General features: G+C 41.4%; 1 protein-coding gene across 4 annotated transcripts in view; it reads left to right on the forward strand.

Annotated features, from left to right (window-relative positions):
- The window catches only part of ERC2 (ELKS/RAB6-interacting/CAST family member 2), a 974,163-nt gene that overhangs the window by 161,366 nt on the left and 796,336 nt on the right, over positions 1–16,461 (forward strand). For all 4 annotated transcript variants that reach the window (XM_057555674.1, XM_057555676.1, XM_057555675.1 and 1 more), the window contains exon 3: positions 6,254–6,670. In XM_057555674.1, the coding sequence (XP_057411657.1) occupies positions 6,254–6,670 (417 nt within the window). The remainder of the gene's footprint in view (positions 1–6,253; positions 6,671–16,461) is intronic.

Consider the following 16,461-nt stretch of genomic DNA (forward strand, 5'->3'; position numbering starts at 1 on the left):
TGCAGGTGGACATTGGAAGGGCTTCTCTCTCCTAATATGCAGTGGAATGGAAGCAACAGAAGGGTGGTTGAGGCTTTGGGAAGTTGAGACCACAGTGATGACTGGGAGATTCCAGAGAGATGGCTCCTGGACACATCCTTGCAAGTTGCGGGTTTGTAGGTACCTGATGTAGGTAACAAACTGAAATGAATGCTCTTGATTATTGATCCAGTGAAGTTTAAGTGGCTGCCTTAAAAGAAATGTGCTTTCGTGGTTGAGAAGTGGGAGACGATTCAATTCCAAGGATGTGAATAATCAAGGAAGCGGGGAGATTGAAACCTGTGCATCTTTTTAAAAAATTTTTAAAAATCTTTTGACCCTTAGAGAAAGTGCTTTGGCTTTGCCAGAGTTTTCACTTGTACTGTTGTATGTTGATCTTTTAGAGAGAATTTTTTTAAATTGAGCTTGTCTTCTAATAGCTACTCAGTAGCTATTACTAATTGCAAGGACTTAGAAAGGAGGTCTCAGTAAATTATCCTTGGAGTGTCCCATGCTATTTAACTATTTGATGGGACCAGTAATGCAGAGGGGAAATGGTTTAGGTTATCTCTTATCCTAATGAGAGAGAGGAAATGATTTAGGTTCTCTCTCATCCATATGAGACACCACTGCTATTTCCTAAGTTGTCAAAGTGGAGAGCCACCCCTTTTGGTCTACTTAGGGTTATTAGAATTCATACCAGAATGGAGTCCAAGACCCCAGAAAGATTCTGGCTTTAGCAGTGTATTTGTGTGCTCTTGGGCCTGTCATTTAACCTGTGTGGATCTGATTTTTCTCATTTGTAAAATGAAGTTAACAAGCTAATCTTTAAGGCCTCTGTGAGCTCTCAGAATTCTGATTCCATGCCATCAGCATGTCAGGTGGGTTTCATCTTTCAGAATGTGGGTTTTTGTGCTGTTGTCACAGCATACTCTAGCCTATCCTGATTGATATAATTGATTACTGTCTACCTAGTACTTTCTAGAGCTTTATATGTATTAACTCACTTAATCCTTAAAATAACCTTATGCAGTAGGAATTACTACTCTCACTTTTACAAATAAGGAAACAGACAGAGAGAATATTATTTTCAGTGGGTTATTTATTGAAAGTACTGTTTATTATATTTTAAAATTGAAATTGTCTATGTTAAGTATTCAACTAGAGATGAGTATCTGGTAAATAATTTTTGAAACTTGATTGAGTTAACTCTCTTAAAAGTAAGACAATGAAGAGGGGAGAGAAAGCGGAGGGAGAGAGAGCAAGAGAGAGAGAGCAAAAGAGTGTTTTAAAATCTCTCCCCATTCTCTGAAGCAGAAGGATGATCAGTGTTCTATAAGGCACATTAATTTTGCTCAAGAATCCCTTTTTAGGAACAAGGAGATTCCTGCTTAATTTAAATATCTTAAAAGAGAATGAAAACTAAATGACATATGGGTTTGAGAAATTTTTGAACACTAAATTTTAGGTTGATTATCAGATTGTGTTTGGTCATGCTGAAGTCATTCAGTGACTAATAAAATGATTATCTGGAAAATAAATTTTCTTAATGTACAAACTGGAAGTATCCATCATGACAACCTCTGAGGAATAGGTTGGTTAGGATGGCTAATTTTTAATTTTGAGAATTGCTATAACTGTCATAATTGCCTGCCTGTCTGCTCTCACCACTCCTGCCCACCTCCGTATTTTTTTTTCAGCCATCCTGAAGTATTTGTACCAATTCAGAGGTCAGGTTGTGTAGTGGTTCATGCAGGGGTGTTGGGGTCAGACTTTCTGGATGAACACCTGGCTGTGCCACTTACCTAGCTGGGTAACAGTACAGGTTACTTAACCACTTTGTGTGTTCATGTTCTCATTTGTTAAATGGAGTTTATAACAGTGGCTGTCTCACTGGGTGGTTGTGAAGATTAAAAATGCTTAGAACTGGGCCTGGAGTGTGGAAGCACTCTACAGATTTTTGCTATTACTGTTCATTAATAGGTCTAGTCTGTCTTTGCCTCTAGGCTTTTGTACTTTCTCTACTCTTTCCATCTTTCTTCACGAAGTTGACTCTCATTTATTCTTCAAGACATAGTTCAGTGGTAGCTGTTGGTTTGGGGGGTTATTTTCTTACACGTCTGTAGCCTGGGTTACACCTTCTCTGCATTTCTAGCCACCTGGCTATGACTTATGTCGTATTGCTACTATTGGTTTACTTGTCCACATGGATTGGGAGCATGGACCACTTCTTTTCCTTTCTTTTCTTTTTTTTTTAAATTTCATCAGTATGAGGAAGACACTGGGTAAATGCACACTGAACGGATAAATTGAGTGATTTTTTTTCCCTTCCGTTCCTCACCTTTTTCTTTTTCTCTCTCCTTCTTTTTCTTTTTTTTTTTTAATTGTCTTAGGCTTCGCTGGGTCTTCGTTGCTGTGTGCGGCTTTCTCTAGTTGTGGCGAGTGAGGGCTACTCTTCGTTGCGGTGTGCGGGCTTCTCATTGCGGTGGCTTCTCTTGTGGAACATGGGCTCTAGGCGCGTGGGTTTCAGTAGTTGGTGGCTTGCGGGCTCTAGGTCACAGGCTCAGTAGTTGTGGTGCACGGGCTTAGTTGCTCCGTGGCATGTGGGATCTTTCCCGACCAGGGCTCGAACCCATGTCCCTGGCATTGGCAGGTGGATTCTTAACCACTGTGCCACCAGGGAAGCCCTCCTTCTCATTCTTCTTTTCTACTTCTCTTCCTTCCTTTCTACCGAACTTACTCCTTCCCTTCACTCTCAAACCTGGCACTTGATGCATTATCTTAGTTATTCCTCACAGGCACTCTATGAGGTAGGCATTATGATTAGTCCCATTTTGCGGGTTTGGAAACAAAGAATCAGGGCAATAGGCAACTTGCCCATCCAAGGGGGCAGCCGCCTTAACAGAGTTATCTTCCAATGTTGCTGTCTTTGCTCAAAGCACTTCGGCAATTTTTTTTTTTTTTGGCGGGGGAGGGGGGGAATTCCCTTCTGGCTAGTAGTTTATTAACTACATAAAAAATCCAGTCTTATTTTTGGTCACTCTCAGAAAAGATGATTTGTAGTCTGATCATCCTGATTCATCGTGTTTGTCTCCAAATAAACTTGGATCGTCTCAGAAATCCAAGCCACTTTCAAAGGACAAAGATTTGCCGTTGTTGGGCTTCCCTGGTGGCGCAGTGGTTGAGAGTCTGCCTGCTAATGCAGGGGACACGGGTTCGAGCCCTGGTCTGGGAAGATCCCACATGCCACGGAGCGGCTGGGCCCGTGAGCCACAATTACTGAGCCTGCGCGTCTGGAGCCTGTGTTCCGCAACAAGAGAGGCCGCGATAGTGAGAGGCCCGCGCACCGCGATGAAGAGCGGTCCCCGCACCGCGATGAAGAGTGGCCCCCGCTTGCCGCAACTAGAGAAAGCCCTTGCACGAACCGAAGACCCAACACAGCCAAAAATAAAAATAAATAAATAAATAAAGTAGCTATTAAAAAACAAAACAAAACAAAACAAAGATTAGCCGTTGTCAAGAATGTGTAGATGACTTGCAGACAGTGGCACAGTCCCAAGAGGCTTGGCAGCAGCCACATCAGTGGGCTGAAGACGGTTGATACGCCTGTGAACTTTGCTGTGGTTTAGGGATGGGGGGTGGTGGAGGAAGGTCACATTACCTTACAATCCCACCTCATGTTTTTTTTGACAGCTTTACTGAGATATAATTTATGTACCATGCAATTCACCCATCTAACATGTAAACTTCATTGGTTCTTGGTATATTCACAAAGTTGTGCAACCAACACGACTGTCTAATTCCAGAACATTTTCATCATCCCCCAAATGAGGGATGGAAGGATGACTACCACACCCTTTAGTAGTCATCCTGCATTCCCCCCCAACCCCCCCAGCAATCACCAGTTTATTTTCTGTCAATGGAGTTGCTTATTCTGGATATTTCCTGTGTAATCATATAACATGCGGTCTTTTGTAACTGGCTTCTTTCACATGGCATAGTGTTTTTAAGATTCAACCATGTTGCAGTGTGTATCAGTACTTCATTGCTTTGTATGGCTAAATAATACTCCATTGTATGCATATACCACGTTTTATTTACTCATTCATCGGTTGACTGACATATACGTTTTGTTTCCACTTTTTGACTATTATGAATAATGGTGCTCTGAGTATTTGTGTATGAATCCACTGCTGAATGGATAAATACAATGTGGTAGGTCCCTATAATGGAATAATATTCATCTATAAAATGAGTGAAATACTGATCCGTGCTACAACATGGATTAACCTTGAAAACATGCTAAGTGAAAGAAACCACTTATTGCATGATTCCATTGGTGTGGAATGTCCAGAATAGGCAAATCCATAGAGACAGAAAATAAACTAGTTGTTGCTAGGGCCTGAGGGTAGGGAGGAAGATGGGGGGGTGACTTGTAAAGTGTACAGCGTTTCTTTTGGGGGTGATGAAAATGTTTTAAAATTTATTGTGTTTATGATTGTAGAACTTTGTAACTATACTAAAAAGCACTGAATTTTAATTTTACTTTATAGTAATTTTGACAGGGGTGAGTTATATTTTTAAAAATTTATAATCACCATCATTAAATACATACCAGTTTCTTACTCTGCATTCAGTACCCTGGGAGTCGCTGTGGCACACAAATGAGAGAGAGTAGTTGTTCCTTGTGCTCTAGGAATTTCTCATTGGATGCTCCTAAATGGAAAGTTGAAGTGGATACCAACGAAGGGTTTAATTAATGCATCACTAGGTGCTAGTTTCTGGGTACAGCCCCCACTCAGAAAAATCTCAACCCCTCTGGGTGTCAGCTGTGGGAATTCAGAAGGATTTCCCAGTGTGGACTGCTCCAGTATTTATGTAACTTAGACATAGTATTATCCATGCCTTACAATACTGTGAGTTCCTTTCAGGCAGGACCTATGCCTTACGTCCATCTTGATTCCCGTACTTAGCATTGTGTCTGGTCTGCATGGGGAGAATGTGTTTGGTGAATGGATGAGTAACTGTGTTTTGGAAGCCCCTTGGTTTCTTCCTAGGACAGAGATGCCTTCAGCTTATGGCTGCCTGCTTTGATCAGTCTGGGGATTGCCTCTGTTGGGAAAGTGTTGCTGAATTCACCACCTGTCTTCATGCAAGGGTTTCTTTTCTCACAAGTGGTAACTATTTTGTTTCTCTGGCACTTTCACTCTGGTTTTGGCTAAAATGGTGACCTGGAATGACATGTGGGTACTTCTGGAGTGTTGTGCTTTCCTCCCTGGTAATACAACCAAGATATTGGGTTCTTGGGTCAATGAGATTTAGGAAGACAAAAGGTGGAATAAACCTCATTTTTTTTTCTTTTTTAAAATCACGTTTATCAAGCATCAGTGCTATAAATTCTGTGTAGCTTATGGGTCTTTGCTGCAGTAAGAAACCGTTGTTCTTTTCTCTTTTTTTTCTCTGTGAAGGTACTTTGTGTTGATTAAGTTCTTTCTGTTAAATATCCTTTGCTTGCACTGGACTTTTCTTTGTGTTGATTTTTGCTTCGTTTTTCTTTCATTTCCCATGCTGTTCAGCTACTGGATGCCAGAAGAACCAAGGTTTGTCCACTCTTTGCAGCTCGTTTGTTTTGCTCTGTACAGCCTCACCCCCTTGTGTGTTTGAGTGTCTCTGTCTGCATTTGTTCCCTTTTGCTTGCAGATGCAGTAATCCTGTTTACTAAACCTGTTCACAGCTTCATTTGTAAAAATAAAGTCCTTGTTTGTGTCTACTTGTAGTGGATGCTATTATTTTTATTTTTAAATGGACATGCACTTAATCACAGAAAATAATGGATAGTAGAATAAAGAACACCTTAGAAAACAAGGAATACTGAGTCTGGAGCATTGTGGGTGTAAAGAAGGTGTGTTTGTGAAAGCTTCCCTCTAACCCTTTCCACTCCTAAATTACAACCCTGTAGATGTATAATTTACCTTGTGACTGACACTAATATACTGTTTCTATGTATGTGTACATTTCTCTTAAGACATTCAGAAAGCATCATTGAATTAATTCCCCCTCTCCATGTGCTGTCCCATGCTTCTGAAGTCACCCTGGAGGACTTCACGGCTGGCCCTCTGGACCTCATGATTAACATTCCATCTTCATAGTGTGGTAGCAGCAAAGAGCGTTTGGCCATGTCCATTGACTTTTTCTCCCTTCTTTCTCCTCTCCTGCTCCGTCTTTCTCATCACAGCACCTGCAGTTGACAATCCAGGCCCTTCAGGATGAGCTGCGAACCCAGAGAGACCTCAACCACCTCCTGCAGCAAGAAAGTGGCAACCGAGGAGCAGAGCACTTTACCATCGAACTGACGGAGGAGAACTTCCGGCGGCTCCAAGCCGAGCATGACAGACAGGCTAAGGAACTGTTCCTATTGAGGAAGACCTTGGAGGAAATGGAGCTGAGAATCGAAACACAGAAACAGACCCTCAATGCCCGAGATGAGTCGATTAAAAAGCTTCTTGAGATGTTGCAAAGTAAAGGTTTGCCGTCCAAAAGTCTTGAGGATGACAATGAACGGACACGTAGAATGGCAGAGGCTGAGTCTCAAGTCAGCCACTTGGAAGTGATTTTAGACCAGAAAGAGAAGGAAAACATACATCTTAGAGAGGTAAGGACATTCACTTTATTTTCCCAAAGCCGTATTTTACAAGTTAAAATACGTTGAATATGTTATCAAGTTATTACCACAGGTTGAAAGTTATCTGTAGCCTTAACCAAATTGCTGTTGTCATCTGTTTTATAACCTTCCTGTCTGCTTATCACCTTTAAACTGGAATTTCGCATTAGTCTTTTTTTCCTCTGCCCACCACATGTATGTTCCATTATGATTCAACACGTATTCAGGACCCAAGTGTGTGCAGCACATGTCAACTCTAAGGTGGTTTACAATTGCTTTCCTACAGATGGCCATTGTTTCAGGGCCTTTTAAATGCAGTACTGGTTAAATTTTAGATGTTTATTAAGTATCCTCTTTTTAAAGGAGCAAAATGAATAGGTGATTAGCAAAACAATGAGCGTAAATACTTTTATAGCTGAATTGGGGGTGGGGTTTTCAGAAAGTAAAGCCTAAGGATATTTCTGGAAAGAATGGAAAAATGTGCAGACCAATTTTGAACGTTTAGATAATCTTTGCCTGCATTTACATTCATGGACAGAGAGACATGAATGTTCCAAGGACAGAGTGTTCCAAGTTTTCTGAGAGTGTGTTTTGCACTCAGTTAAATCGTTTGAAGTTTCTCAGAGGCAGCCTCTCTGGCTTGCCACCACCATTGAATGTTGGGAGGCTCAGATATCTGAGAATATGTAGTCGGATAGATCTTAGAAAGAATGTGGGTGACAGCCAAGGTTTGAAATTTTTATAACAGTTCCTTGCTACTATGGTGGATGTGGATCTCAATAGTACCATGTAGGCAAAATGCTGTGGCAGACACAGATCTCACAGAAAACAGGAAGCAATAAAATGGCATTAAGTATATTTTCAAAATATTCTGCAGCCATAAATAAAAATTCGAAAAGATATTTGCTTTTAGACCAAACTAGATTTCTTGGCATTATGTACCTTTTTGGATGGGCAGTGCTTCCAGTGAGTCATTTGTTTGGTTGTTCAGAAAACATGGCTTTCATGTTGGGATTTGGTAATGCAGGTGCTCCCAGGAGTTTTCTCTGATATAGACTGTATTTGCTTATAACATTTGAGTAGACTTTTGTGTCTTCAGACTTAATATCCTCCATGCTTATTCTCCTTGGTTTTGTTTTCATGAGACCTTAGCTACATGTTTGGGAAGTCAAATGGCTTGGTTTCACATTGAGATGCTTAAAGATATGTTTTGTTGGGCCTGGTCTTCCCATCTGTATTCCAAGACTGTGGAATTCATATCCTTATGTAATCTTCTTCTCTTGAGTTTAGGCTGAACCTAGTGATTTGCTCCTAAACAATAGAATGGCAGAGGTAATGGGATGCCGATGTCACTTCCATGATTAGGTTAGTTCCATCTTGTTAGTACACCCTGTGGCCTTCTCTCCTTGCATGCTTTGATGAAGCAAGCTACCATGTGGCAGAGGCCCGTGTGGTAAGGAACTGAGGGTAACCTCCAGCTGACACCCAGTGAGGAACTGGGACCCTCACCCGAACAGCCACAAAGAACTGAAAACTGCCAACAATCACTTAGTAAGGTTGGAAGTGGATCTTTCCCCAGTCGAATCTTTCAATGAGACTTCAGTTCCTGGGCTGACAACTTGGTTGCAGCTTTCTGAGAGACAGTGAAGCAGAGGACCCAGCTGAGCTGTGCCCAGATTCCTGCTCTACAGGAACTGTGAGATAATAAATGTGTGTTGTTTTAAGCTGCTGAATTTTGGGATAATTTGTTACACAGCAATAGATAGCTACTACAGTGGAGCAGAAACGAATCTCTTCCTGTCTTACTCCATAGACTTTCCATTTAGTTTACAGAAGAGAAGCAATGATTACTGGCATGTTATCATTGCATGTCGAGTGTCTGTGGATTTTGAAATTTTGATTGTGTTATCTGAAAACTGTGGTTGGTAGATTGCTATAGTTTAAAAAAGCTGCTGCTCTATTTTGGGTGCCAAGGAATCACGTTTCATGTATAGCAAGGCTGTGATACCAGAGAAACCTCTATCTGCAGCATTGACCCTCACTCCATTTTGGGATCTTGGGGTCAGGTAGTCAGTCTTAATAGATTCTGCTCACTGGTAACGCTTAAATAGATGGTGCCTTGGTTCTGTTTTAGTATATCTCCGTTTAAATGAATGTAAACACAATTTGGTTTGTGTTTTATGAGACTAGCTGGTCCTCACAGTGGTCTGGCATGAACATGTCATGTTTAGAGCCTTAAACATTAGTCTAAGAGTGCACAGAGAGTCATACAGAAAACGCAGCCCGACGCATCCAACTAGTTTCCTTGAGCACCCGACCAAAGTCAGTGGATGGCCCTTATCTTGTCTCATCAAGAAGGGAGAGTGTGAAAAAGTTGTCTATAAAAAAAAAAAAAAAAAAATCTCATTTTAAACTTGAACTCAACAAACAAGATTTGGAGGCCTGAAAGGACCCTTCCCAAGAGAAAGAGTGTACTGGCTTGTGAGAGCCATTTGTTATATTTCCAGGAATTTTGGTAGCTTGAAATTGGTCACGGTGGGAGTATTTACAACGTGGAAATCAGCCAATGCTATTCTCAGGGTCTTCTGCCCACTTCGCCCCATCCTGGAAAGTCCATTTTCCAACACACCTCTAAATAAGTGCCATGAAATGTTTATCCACAGTACACTAGGAAGAGGCAAGTTAAAAATAGTGCAAGAATCATGATTCTGAATCCATTAACCAGTCATAGTTCATCAGATGTTTTCATAACAGCATCTGGATAGATGTTTATGTGTCGGGCACTATGAAGAGTGCTTTACGTTGATTCACGTTTAATTCTCACAACCACCTCATTTGTTCACTCATTCATCCATCCACCCATCCACCCATCCACCCATCCACCCATCCACCCATCCACCCATCCATTCTGTGAATACTTATTGAGGATCTGGTTTTGAGTAATGATAACTGATAAAATTTGACTTCATGGTGCTTATATTTTATTGGGGTGAAACAGATAGCAGTTTAATAGTTAAACAGAGATGTATCATGAGAAAAAGAAGAGGATGAAGTACAAGTGAGCTGAGTGGGGGTCGACTTCATATTGGATAGTCAGGGAGGGCTCTTTGGAGGGGGTGACATTGTGAACTTGAATGACAAAAAGGAACCAGCCATGTAAGACTCTCAGAAAACTGCTCCTGTTAGATGGAAAGGCCCATGCCTAGGAGGTAGGTGCTATTATTTTGCCCATTTTGCCTGGGGAAACTGAGGGACAAGTGACATCAAAAATCTTGCCCATTGTCCCACAGCTAACAAGCTGGTATTTGAATTAGGCTGCCTCCAGTCTCCACTCTTAAACCATTTCTTATATTCCTGTTCTAGAAGAATCTTTCTCAAAGTGTGCTCCACAGAACAGCTGTTTTGTGGGATATTGTTAGGTGTTATGAGAGAAAAAGGGCTGCAGGGCTAAATGAACTTGGGAAAATGTTGAATTCCATAGAGCTTATTGCAGGACTCTCAGACTCTCTCATATGCAAGTGTGCATCAGTTATTTCCAAGAAGGGGCCTGGGGAAGGCAGAGCCTCGCAAACTTACTTGCTTTTCTCTTGTTGCACTGATGTTCTTCGTAAAAACACTTTGGAAAAATGCTATGCTAGAAAAGAAAAATTGTGCTTTTAATTTGTGACCTACAAAATATGTAATAATATACAAATAGTTGTTTCCCATGGCCAATTAACTGGGTAATTTCCTCGATTAGTTATTCTAGAAGGTAAAGTTTATTGTAAGCTGTTTCCATATTCTCTACTGGGTTTTAGACTGTTTGTTCTTCTGTCAGGGTATTTTTTTTTTTTAGTGGAAAAATGTGGCTGACTGCTTTTGGTATTAAACCAGTAAGAATATCCCAGCTTGAATAAAGAAGTCGCCTGAACTCTGTTAATTTAAATGAATCTAAAACAGGATTTAAAATGTACTTGAGGTTTTAAGTTCAGAGTGTTCCTGATTCCTTTTTCATTTTGCACGATTCAACCCAGTTGGGGCTGAATGGTGTAATGCTGGGGAATGGAGTGTTAGTGATTTTATGATTAATTCTCAGGCAGAGGTGTTGGACCTCATATAAACCCCATCTCCTAGAATACTGGCCTTGTTTAGCCTATTGTTTCAGGAGATTTAGAATTGGCAGGAGTTGCACATGGGAAGTCGGGTTGCTTTAGTGTCCTGTTGTCTTTCGGTGGTCTGGAAAAGGCTGAGGGTGAAACCACTTCTTTGCCTGGCAGGAAACAACAACAAAAAGATTATGATCTCAACTTATTTGGAAGACCAGAACTACTGGCCAAGAACTACAACCGACAGGCTAATGTGAGCTGAAGTGTTGGCTAAAATGCAGGCATTACTCACTAGTGTCGTCTGATGCTTCTTGATACAGGTTGATTTGATAAGACATTGTTTGATGTGGTAATAGTTTACCTTGTTCTCCAGCTTTTTCCGCAGAGGACATATTGTTCCATATAAAGGTTTTAGTAATCAAGTACCCAAGGTACTACTGATCTCATTAAAGAAAAAGAGGGTTTACATACTAGGATCCTCCTATATTCACTCTCCTCAATGTTTTCTTGGCTGATCCTTAGAAGAGAGTCAGGAGTCTTTGGATTCATTGCACTGTAAGATGTTTGAAGGGAAAGGATATATGTTCTGCTGCCATGCTTGTTGATCTTCTATGCTAATACCCTTGGGCAGCTTGCTTTTCTTTGAAAGGAAGGGCAGAAGAACACTTAAGTCATTGGGAGCTACAATTGCTACTAACCCTGGACAAGTAAAGCCCCCAGGATACTGGGCCTAGGCTTCCCTCCATGCTGTTGGGGGGCAGGGAGGAGGAGGGCAAGGCAACATGAATTCTTGGTCTCCTCGTTTACTTATCCAAGTATACTTGGACAACTTATCCAAGTTGTCCCTAGGCCAGCAGGAGATCCACCAAGGCAAAGTCTATGACCTAGAAGTTCTTGAGCTCATAAGCCTTTTACTGACAGCTCAAACTTCACCTGTATAATCAATCTCCACCCCAGTCCCCACTCTCTCAACACCAAATGGCCTTGTTCTCTTTAACATACACTTGTCTCCAGTTTGGCTGGCTGAGCCATGATTTTGCTGCTGCAGTCATTTCTAAATCTGACTGTACAGATTATACATTCTATTTCTACCAAGAAAGCTTATCACAGAAAATATTCCCAAACACAAGTGACCATATAAACATAACATTTTACATCCTTTTTTTGCAAGAGTTTTTCCTATATACGTATATATAATAGAACCTAACAACTGCTCCCTATTTTAATAAAGTAAGTTTTAACATAATCAGTACCTTCCATCAATATTCCCAGACTTCAAGTATCGCCTGCAAGATGCTCAATAAATATTTGAAAGGGTGAAAAAAATAGTTTAAAAATACCTTGAGAGTTGCTCTGTGGTTTATTTTGTCAATATTGGACAAGTTTATAATGATTGTACAGAGCCATATTCTTTTTTTTTTTTTCAAGGATTTTCTTATTTATTTATTTATTTATTTATTTATTTATTTTTGGCTGTGTTCGGTCTTCAGTTCGTGCGAGGGCTTTCTCCAGTTGCGGCAAGCGGGGGCCACTCTTCATCGCGGTGCGGGGACCGCTCTTCATCGCGGTGCGCGGGCCTTTCTCTATCGCGGCCCCTCCCGTCGCGGGGCACAGGCTCCAGACGCGCAGGCTCAGCAATTGTGGCTCACGGGCCCAGCTGCTCCGTGGCATGTGGGATCTTCCCAGACCAGGGCTCGAACCCGTGTCCCCTGCATTAGCAGGCAGATTCTCAACCACTGCGCCACCAGGGAAGCCCCAGAGCCATATTCTTTTGTGTTCTCTCATTGCTCTGTGTTTGGAGTGGAGCAGTAGCTTTGAGGGTAAGCTTAACTGGAAGTTATATTTTCTTCAAAATGTGTGGTACATCACTGGGCACATGTTGAACATCCGTATACAAGGGTGCTGTGGGAGCATCCATGGCAGGTTTGTGGTCTTGTTCAGGGATTCAGATGGGCAATAAGAGAAACAGCTCACACTTATTGAGGCTTATTCTGTGTCAGGTGCTGTACTAAGTGAAAACTGTTGTCATCATCCCCATTACACAGATAATGGGGCACAAAGAGGTAAGTGATTGTACCTCGTCACAGATCAAGCACTGGAGCCAAGATCAGCACCTGGGAAGTCTAGCTCCAGAGTCTACACTTGTCACCACTACACACTACTGCTTATTGGGGTGGTGCACTGAGAGGCCCTCGAATGGCACTTACATGCTGCGCAGCTTAGAGGTAGGAGAGCTGACAACTGGCTTCCTCCATGATAAAGCTGGTCTTGAAAGGCAGGAAGAATTTCAACACGCAGATATGGTTGGAGAAGAGATAGTTGAGCCAAGTGTTAGAGGTGGGAACTGTGGTGGGTTTGGGGCATAGTGAGTTTGGAGCAGCTGAAACTCCACCTGTCAGGAGGGAAAGGAAATAAATCTCAACAAGTGGTTGGAGGTCAGGTCACTGAGGACTCTGAGCCTGTGATACAGGAAGTTGGTGTTTACTTGGTACGGCTCTGGGCAGCCTTTGAAGGAATTTTCCCTGGAGAATGGCATGATCAGAAAAGATTGTCAGGTGCTAATTGATAGTAGATTGGATAGGAAGAGAATAAAGGCATGGAGATAAGTTAGAAGGATACTGTTGTTGCTCAGGTGAACAAGAATCTGAATCTGGGTGGTGGCCAAGAAATTGAAGGGCAAGGTCATCCCCACCTGCAGGCAGGACTTTGACAACTCAGGAACTGAGTGCTAGGGGCTGTGAGGAGCAGACAGTCACTGTGGGCCCTGGTATAGGCAGGTGGTGGGACAAGGGCAGGAGAGAATTGTCAGCAGGAGGGGCTGGGGTTGAGGAAAGACTTTGGATGTATTGAGTTTGATGAAATCCTGGTGGAGCTGTCCAGCCAAGGTTGAGAATATGGCTGAGGAAATGACTGAGAAGTTCTGCCCAGATGCACAAGGCATTTCTGACTATTGGTCACTTTTTACTGTAGTTGTTTTCACACACACTTCATTATTTGTGACCACCAAGCTCCCAGTTTATATGATTGTTCTAAAGGCTGCCTTGTCACTTACTCTTACTATAATTTAGGAGGAGACCCTAGGAACTGCATACTTCTTCATGCTTGTTTTCTGAATAAGCACTTAATTTTGAATATGGTATCTTGAGATTACACGGACTTTTCATTGACTGATGCCCACTTGATACAGATTTCCTTTGTTCTCACTGAGTTCCATTTTCTCCAAGCATTTAATGCAGGATAGATCCCAATGAAGAATCTCTGCAGAAAAGCACTTTTTCTGGACCCTGCTAACAACACATCCAAAAACAGGATTTCATAACTTCTACCCTCACATTTCTGATGACATAGGGAATGTATTCATTTCTGTTTAGCAGCATTTGCCTTATCTTTAAATTCTAATACATTCTTTTTAAAGTTTAAAGACTGCATGCTAATTTGAAATGGTCGAGGTTTTACCCCATATTGATTTTAATGAGTGTAATTGGTTGCTTTTTACAGTAACAGAGACTGGTGGAGCCCCAGGGGGCCATTAGGCTCAAGGCATATTGTAACCTGGTGAGAAGAGAAAGTGGCAGGGTAAAGGGTGTATGGGGAAGTGCCAGGGAGCAGGGAGAAGTCAGGAGGTTATGCTGGGAGAGAGTCTTAACAGGACTCTGTCCTCCTGCTCTACCTTGGGTGTGACTGCTTTTTGAAAAATATTGTTTTGGCAACTGACCTAATTTATCATTGTCATCATTTGGTGAAACAGTGCACCACAAACAAAACCTCAGTGGTGAGAAAGTACTCCAAGCACTGGTACTGCAGGTACTTGAGTGTGTTTCACAAGCTGCAGCAATGGGAAGTTGCTCAGCTGTAACAGAGTCCTGCATGTCTTGGATGGGGATATTAGCTATAATACCGTACATGTGAGAAAGCTTTGTACTTTATAGAACACATTGCATTTTAATGATTTCCTCTGATGCTCCTGGTAACCCTGTGAGGAAACTGAGGCTCAGAGAGATTAAGAAGTGATGACAGGTAACATTTACCAGGTACTCATGAGCTAATCGCTTTTCGGGGAGTGCCGTGTAATCCTCCCAACAATACTCTAGGGTAAGTGGTGGTTTCCTGCCTCTCAGATGAGGAGGCTGAGGCCCAGAGGGTCTGGTCCAGGTTCTCAGAGCAAGTAGTGATGGATCTAAAATTCAAAATTGGGCCTGCTGCTTCCAGGCATCTGTCCCTAACCACTCCTTGGAACAGCCAGGGATTTCAACCTGAAATCTCTGAACAGACAAAAGACGAGAATTCTGGTCTACTGATTTCTTGCTCAGGGATATTTTCTCTGTAAATGCAAAAAGAGGGAAAAATGCAAAAGGCTGTTTTTTTTTTTTTTTTTTTTTTTTTTTTTTTCTTGCCACGTCTTATCCGGGCCTGTTGAATTGGGGACGGTAAGTCCATGAGGTCACCGAGCAGTGGAAGGTTAAACAGTGCCACATAGAAGGCAGCACCAGGGCTAGGCCTCCTCAGGCCATGTGTGGCTCATGAAAATGAAGGTACTTGCTTAAAATATGAAGCATGGTACTGCATATATAGGCGCTCCATGAATTCCTAGGGAATAGGTGAATTTTTATAGCAGAATAAGGAAAAATTGGAGGTGCTTAGAGTCGGACCTTCTCCATTTCATCTGTTCAGTTAGCCTTCTTTTTCAACTTTTTTTACTTCATCATTACCTCATTGCCTAAAAGAAACACTTTGCCTTCTCAAACTGACTTTACTTTTTATCTAGTTTTTGTTGGGTATTGTGGGTTTCTTTCTTTGTCAATTGTGAGATGTTAAAATTGTATTTATAACCTCCTAATAAGTGCCCCATTTCATTGCTCTTCTAATTGGCTAAAATTTGGTAAAGCAAAATCTACTTTCCTAGCCACCTGGCTTGGTTGAAAGGGATAGCTTTATTTGTGTTTCCAGTTTGGCATGTAGGTTGAAGGATGCCTTAAATGTTTTGGGCAGAGTGTTAAATAAGGCAATGAGAATGGTTGCTGGTTGATTCCTTTGAGTGGCTTATAGTTACAGCAGTTGTAAAGAATGAAATAAACCCTCCTTACTAAAGGAAAAATATAATTATTTGAGTAGTTTGTAGAAAAAGGAAAAAGAAAGATGAGTGAGACTTTAGAGTGAAAATTCTAAAGAGTCACTCACGGCTCACTTAGATCAAGAGTAGGCAAACTGCATATAGTTGCCTGTGGGACAAATGTGGCCCACCACCTTTTTTTTTTTTTTTTTTTTAATGGCCTGGGAACTAAGAGTGGTTTTTACCTTTTTAAATGGTTACGTTTGAAATGGTTATGTAAGTACCTGTGTAATATCCTCTATTTTGCCTGTGGCCCTCAAAGCCTGAAATATTAACTACTTGACCCTTTAAGAAAGTGTGGAGATTCCTAATTTTGATGATAGGTAAATAGATTTTGAATCAAGAGATTTGGTAAAAAAAATAAGTGCAATTAGTTACATGCAGAGTATAAAAATCTTACTACTTTTATGTGTAACTTTTGAGTTTTTTTTAAATGGGGAGACAATTTTTTTCATCATTTCTGCACATTTTTCTTTTTTTATTAGATCAGTGATTTTAATCTCCAGAATTACAGCACATAGGGTATTGCCACTTATCACAAAAGTCTGCAGCTCTTTCAGGAGTGGTGGGTGTTAGGAAGGTAACCT

This window comes from Balaenoptera acutorostrata, chromosome 10 (genome assembly GCF_949987535.1).
Source record: "Balaenoptera acutorostrata chromosome 10, mBalAcu1.1, whole genome shotgun sequence".
In the NCBI taxonomy this organism is placed as follows: domain Eukaryota; kingdom Metazoa; phylum Chordata; class Mammalia; order Artiodactyla; family Balaenopteridae; genus Balaenoptera; species Balaenoptera acutorostrata.